Source organism: Budorcas taxicolor, chromosome 18, assembly GCF_023091745.1.
Source record: "Budorcas taxicolor isolate Tak-1 chromosome 18, Takin1.1, whole genome shotgun sequence".
Lineage (NCBI taxonomy): Eukaryota > Metazoa > Chordata > Mammalia > Artiodactyla > Bovidae > Budorcas > Budorcas taxicolor.
In genome coordinates this window covers 52,571,043-52,576,954 of record NC_068927.1, presented here as the reverse complement: position 1 = coordinate 52,576,954, position 5,912 = coordinate 52,571,043, and the positions used below count along the sequence as shown (strand labels likewise).

The 5,912-nt window shown below is 52.5% G+C and overlaps 1 protein-coding gene across 1 annotated transcript; it reads left to right on the top strand.

The window, feature by feature from the left end:
* The first annotated feature begins 1,654 nt into the window (after positions 1 to 1,654).
* Positions 1,655 to 5,418, top strand: DMRTC2 (DMRT like family C2). The gene is made up of 8 exons (XM_052655783.1): positions 1,655 to 1,878; positions 1,967 to 2,121; positions 2,404 to 2,480; positions 2,777 to 2,960; positions 3,116 to 3,242; positions 4,005 to 4,065; positions 4,214 to 4,385; positions 5,306 to 5,418. The coding sequence occupies exons 1-8, from the start codon at positions 1,655 to 1,657 to the stop codon at positions 5,416 to 5,418; spliced, it is 1,113 nt and encodes a 370-aa protein (XP_052511743.1).
* Positions 5,419 to 5,912: the final 494 nt, after the last annotated feature.

The window sequence follows — 5,912 nt, the reverse complement described above, 5'->3', positions numbered from 1 at the left end:
AGGTAGGGGAACACAAAAGGAGAAATGTAAATCGTGAGTTGGGGGTAGTGGGAGAGAAGTGAAAAAACACACGGGTGTCCACGCAGTGAAAAGCCGCTCAAGTCAAGTCCTGGCCACCAAATGCTCCAGAGGCGGGGCAGTGCCGCTCAGGCCGGAGGACGAGACTGCGCATGCGCCGATGTGTCCAGGTCAACGTTCGCGGGAGGGCGGGCCAGGTGGCCGTTCCTGAGGGCGGGGCCAGTCTTGCACTGGAAGCGGTACTCGACGCCCCATTGGCCACCTCTCCCAAAAGGGGAAGAACAATTTGGGAAAGGCAAATCACAAGGAGAAGGGATAAGTGCGAGACTCAACTCGACGCGCTATTGGCTGGATTGATAGTCCAGCGCGAGGAGAAGCGGACCGGAGGTAAAGGGGTGGGCTGTCAGTGCAAGATCTTGAAGCGCATTGGTCGGTCGCCTCGGCGCTGGACTCGCCGCTTGAAGTTCATTGGTCCTTTAGAGAAGGGGCGGGAAAAGTGGCGCGAGCGCAGCCGTTCCTCACGCCACTGCCTCACCGCCTCCTTTCGCCTCCTCCAGATTGACTCTAACTCTGTTCCAGGCTGTGGTAACTCCGGACTGACGAGACTAACACGACCCCGCCCCTCCGTGTCTCTTCCCCTCCCTCTCTTGCTCTGGACTCCCCGCCCCAGGCATCCTCTCGCCTCCCCGCTCGCTCTCCTCGCGCCCCCTTTGCCCTTCCCCCGCCCCGCGGACCCTGGGCGCGCTCCCCGAGCCCCGCCCCCTCCCTAAGACCCTGGAGTGGACCCGGCGTTTGTGGGGGACAGCTCCAGAATGGGCTGCGCGCGAGGAACAGCTGAGTGGGGCGGTGGGGTGGTGGGGCGGTGGGGTGGTGGAGCGGGAGTGGCTCGAGACTGCTTGTTGGGAGTCGGTGAAGGCGCGTGATGGCCGGGCGCCGCGACTTGCCCGGGTTTGCGTTAGTTTGGAAGGAGTGTGGGTGCAAGAGAGGAATTTGGGCCGTGGGGAGGGGGGATCTTTGGGCCTAGATCAGGGCCTGGCACGTGGAAGGGGCTCAGTAAACCTTTGCTGAGGAAATGAAAGTAATTCTTGAAAGTGGGACAAGGGATTCTTGAGAATGATATATTTACTGGGGTGCAAGGGGGTCTGATTAAAAGGGCTGCAGGGAGAAGTTGAATTGTACGGCATACATGAGGGTTAAGGATTGAAAGGGGAACATGAAAGCATGTGTGGGAATTGGATAACTGAAGGGGGGAAGGATGATAATTGTGGAAGAGGATGCCAGGAAAATCATGGGAATGGGGTGGTGATGGGGAGTGTAAGAACTGTTGCAGGGGGCGTTAGAGTGCCTGAGTGTGCCCCAAACTGGTATTTGTGCTTGGGAAGGTACAGATAAGCAGAGAATAATGTTTGGATCGAAAGATACATAAGAAAGGAAAGAGGAGAGAGGTTCTTGGAGAGGAGGATGCCCCAGGAAGGGTGAAGAAGGGAGAGAGCCAGGGGAGAATCAAGGGTGACAGCTGAGTCCCGGGATGGGCAAAGTCGGAAAACCCTTCAGGCGTGGTCTCCCAGAGGCAAGAAGGATAGTCAGGACAGGACCCACGTGGCCACCCTGACCCTCCACTCCTGCCCCTAGATCCATGGACCCCAATGAAATGCCTGCTGTCCACCACTGCCCTTCAGACTCTGCCACAGGGGTTGAAACCAGAGCCCCCCAGGGCATGGAACTTATCCCCAGGAGAGCTGTCAGTCGCTCTCCAACCTGTGCCCGTTGCCGCAACCACGGTGTCACTGCCCACCTCAAGGGCCACAAGCGCTTGTGCCTCTTTCAGGCATGCGAGTGTCACAAATGTGTCCTCATCTTGTAAGTATGAGATCCAGAGAAGGGAGAGGATGGGCCTCATCTAAAAGGTGGCTGACTTGACTTTTGACTCACCACTCCCCCTTTTTAGGGAGCGCCGAAGGGTCATGGCTGCCCAGGTGGCCTTGCGTAGGCAGCAGGAGGCACAGTTAAAGAGGCACCTAGCCCAGGGACTCATGAGAGGGGCAGCTCCTCCCAAAGCTCCCAGCCGTGTCAAGAAGGGAGTCACTCGACCAGGGGTCCACTGTAAGTGTCACTGGCTGTGGCCAGAGGAATTCAGGCAGGAAAAGCCTAAGTAGGGAAAAGAAGCCCAGTCTTGCCACTGAATTGATGCATAATCTTGGGCAAGGAGTTTCTGTTCTCTGGGCCTCTCCCTCCCCAACTGTAAAATGTGATTAAGTGTTGGAAGGAATGTAATGAGATCAGGGGCTAGAAATGGGACAGAGGGAGATAAAAATTCAATTTGGGGCTGGAGTGGGAGGCACTCAGGAGAAAGAGCTCCCCAAAGCTCTCCCTGGTCCCTCACAGCTGGAAAGGAGAACATAGCACCCCAGCCTCAGACTCCCCATCATGTAGTTCCACTGGCACTGACACCTCCTGGAAAGGTAAGGAAGGCCTGTGCCAGCCCCACTGGCACACGGTCCCCCTGGGCCCTGAGGGAGTGACTCCTGTCCTAGCCCCTGTGCAGACCCCTTCCTTTGTGCCCTCAACACCTGGGTTCTAGGTCCAGCCCTGACTTGCTACGTAATCTTGGGCAGATCACTTCTATTCCATGGGCAAAATGATGGGGTGGGATTTTGCAGCCCTTCAAGCTGTGAAGTTTTGGGGTCCCAATTCTATCCTAGAACATTCCTTCTCCAGCCTTCAGCTTGACTCCAACCTGTGCTCCCGGCCCTTGCAGGAGAACTCTCGGGGCCCTCTGCTGCTCAGTCGTCCCCCAGAAGCCTTGCCCTTGCCCTGGACTCCAATGCCTCCAGGCCCTTGGGCCCCTGGGCACTGGCTGCCTCCAGGCCTTTCCATGCCAACCCCAGTGGTGTGCCGCTTGCTGTGCCAAGAACCTGCTGTCCCACTGCATCCTTTCCCTGGTAAGATGAATTCAACGTTAGTTCAACAGATGTTTGAATGACTGTGTACCACTGTGTCAGAAAGAGAAGAGTGAAAGGATACAGGGTAGGAAAAGGCAAGACAGAAGCCATGACCTCTGAACACTGTATACTCTGCATTCTCTTTTCCTTACTAGGTTTTGACCCTGGCACTGCCCTCCGGCTGCCCACTCATGGGCCTCTCCCAGCCTGCACAGGATCTCACCCAATACTGACAGCTCCTCTTTCTGGAGAATCCCAAGGGCCTTCTACCCTGCCCCGCACGTGAGTAGGGAGAAAAATACACGTGTTTATAATGTGCCTAACCCTGTGCTGGACACCATAGTAGATGATGAAGAAAAAATCTCAGACTATTGTGTGAGGCAGAGCTCTCCTAACTGTCTAGCTTTGAATCTTTGTACAAGTATCTTTACTTCTCTAAGCCTATTTCCTGTTAGTAAATCAGAGACAGTACTACCTCTTGGTAATAATAAGAATTAGCAGTAATATATGGAATACACTTAGCACAAGCCCTGGCCTTAAACAAATAGTGGCTATTAAATCTGCTTAAACAGATAGGGTTGAACTGCCTGCTGACGTGAGGGGTCGGGGGGCATGATGGTAAGAACTTCAGAGGCCTAGGAGAGAGGCCAGAGGCCATTAGACAGAGTTTCCTAAATGTTGGCCAAGCTCCTCAAGTTCCGTGGGGATTAAGGAACTAGGAGGGAAGAAAATCAGACACTGGTAGGGCAGGAACAATCATTCAAATCCCTGTAGGTGTTTTGTCCATTGTTTTTTAAACTGACACCAATTACTTCCCATAATCCTTACAGTAGCTCTGGGAGTAAGAAGCTATAAGATGTTTCCATTTTACAGGAAAAAAAGTAGGGCAGACAGAGAGAGGGACTTGCCCAAAGCCACAAAACCTAATGACCACAGGCACTCAGAATCGCAGATCAGAACACAGCAAAATCCTGTTCCTCTTTTCATGTATACATGTCTGTCAATGAGTTTAATCCTCCTGGCATCTTTTCTCCTTATTTCCAGATGCTCAACTCTGATACTCCAGCCCTGTGGCACCCCAGACCCTCTTCTGCTACAGCCACAGGTCCTGAAAAAGAAGTGGGATCCAGGACCCTGGGAGGAAGTTCAGCTTGGGGAAGGGAAGAGTAGGGAATAATGAAGTAACCAGGGACAGGGAGCCTCTGGAGGGTGGGTAGAAGTAGGGATTCCCAGTCTGCGTCTCTCCTTTGCAGGCCCCCGGACCCTCTCGCCTGACCTGGACCTCTGCCTCATCAGAGCGGCAGCTGCAGCGGGAGGCAGCTGAGGCTCTTGTGGGACTGAAAGATTCATCTCAGGCTCCCCGCCTGACTCCTGGCCCTGCCAACCCTGCCTGGATCTCCCTGCTCCATCCTTGTGGCCCACCAGGTAACCTGTTCTCTAAAACGAAAGGATGGGAAAGGCATGACTGAGAAACGGAGGTGCTGGAACAAGCAGGGACTAACCAAGGAAATCAGGAGGTCAGCAAGTTGAAGATCCCAGGCCCCACGCTTTTCAACCTAGCCCCTTAGATTAAAGTTGAGAGTTAGTCAGTGAATTTATTTTTGTGTGTGCTCAAAAGCAAATGTCCAGTGCCCTGATGTCAAGAAAAGTGAGGCCCTGAAAGAGGCCTGAGAGCATATAGCAAGTCAGTGGCAAAGCCTGGTCTCCTCACTCCAGCCCAGGGCTTCTCTGGACCCACAGTGCCTGCTGAAGTCTGGAGAGGGACTGAGGAGGTATCAAGAGTTTGGCCTGGACCCTTGATAATTGCTTTTAAAGAGTTTCCTATTTGGCAACTTGCCTTTAAAGCATCCTATTTGGAAAACCTGGATGCTTTCACAAAGTTTAGTGATAAACTTGGCGAGACCTAGAAGAATCTTGAGGCATGAGAAACACCTATGGGGAAAGAGAAGGCTGAGATTTCTCCTGTCCAAAATGATGGGTTGGGCATGCAATGCAGGTGAGGGAGCTAGCCTGAAGGAACTGCTGAGACAGAAGCAGGTGAGTCTGGAAGGGCTTCTGATCATGGAGGTAAATAACCAACCATACATGAAGGGGAACAAGGGAATATTTCTGAGCTAGGCAGGGATGTATTCAGAGACTCTGAGCTTTAGAAAGATAAGTATGGTGGCTGTGATGGAGGGGTTGGATGAGGCAAGACTAGAAGTGGTAAAGTCAGTGAGGAGGAAGTGTTTGCTATAATCCAGGTGAACAAAGATGGGCCTGGATTAGATGAGGTAAAAAGGGAGGGTTTGCTGGGAGGGGAGATGGGTGTGACCTGGTCTTGCACTCTTCCTTCCTTCCTGTAGCTCCTGCTGGAGGAAGAGGATTCCAACCTGTTGGGCCCTCTCTCCGGCCCAGCCCAGCCCCTTCCGTGGCTCTGCATATTGGGCGACTGGGGTCCATTTCCCTCCTAAGCTAGAAGCCCAGAGGTGGAGGCCCCGGGGGTAGAGGGCAGCAGCCTGTAGGCATTGCGTATTTGGTTACTTTACTCACAGATTTCTGCATGGAATTTAATGTAATATGCTTCAGGCTTTTTTAAAGCTCTCAGGTGCTTTGTTAGCTTTTGGTTCCTTTTGTAGCATGGCCATTTCCTTGGCCAAAGGTGGATATTCTCTTACCTTCTTTGGGTCCTGGGACCTTTTAAAATCCCCAACAAAGTTGTGCAGTTCAAGCTAACCAGTATCTAAATAGACTTCCGCATGAGTTCATGTTCCAGGGTATTCATTTGACATGTGATCCTGTATATACCTGTGCACTCATGTCTGCCTCCATGCATGTGAAAACAGAAGAGTATTTTCGTTTTGTGTCTTGGTTTGTGTGAGTAAGCAAGAAATAAACCAGTATTGTATTAAGCCACTGAGATGTGGGAGTTGTTTTTTTACCACAGCTTAACCTAGATAGCATATTAAAAAG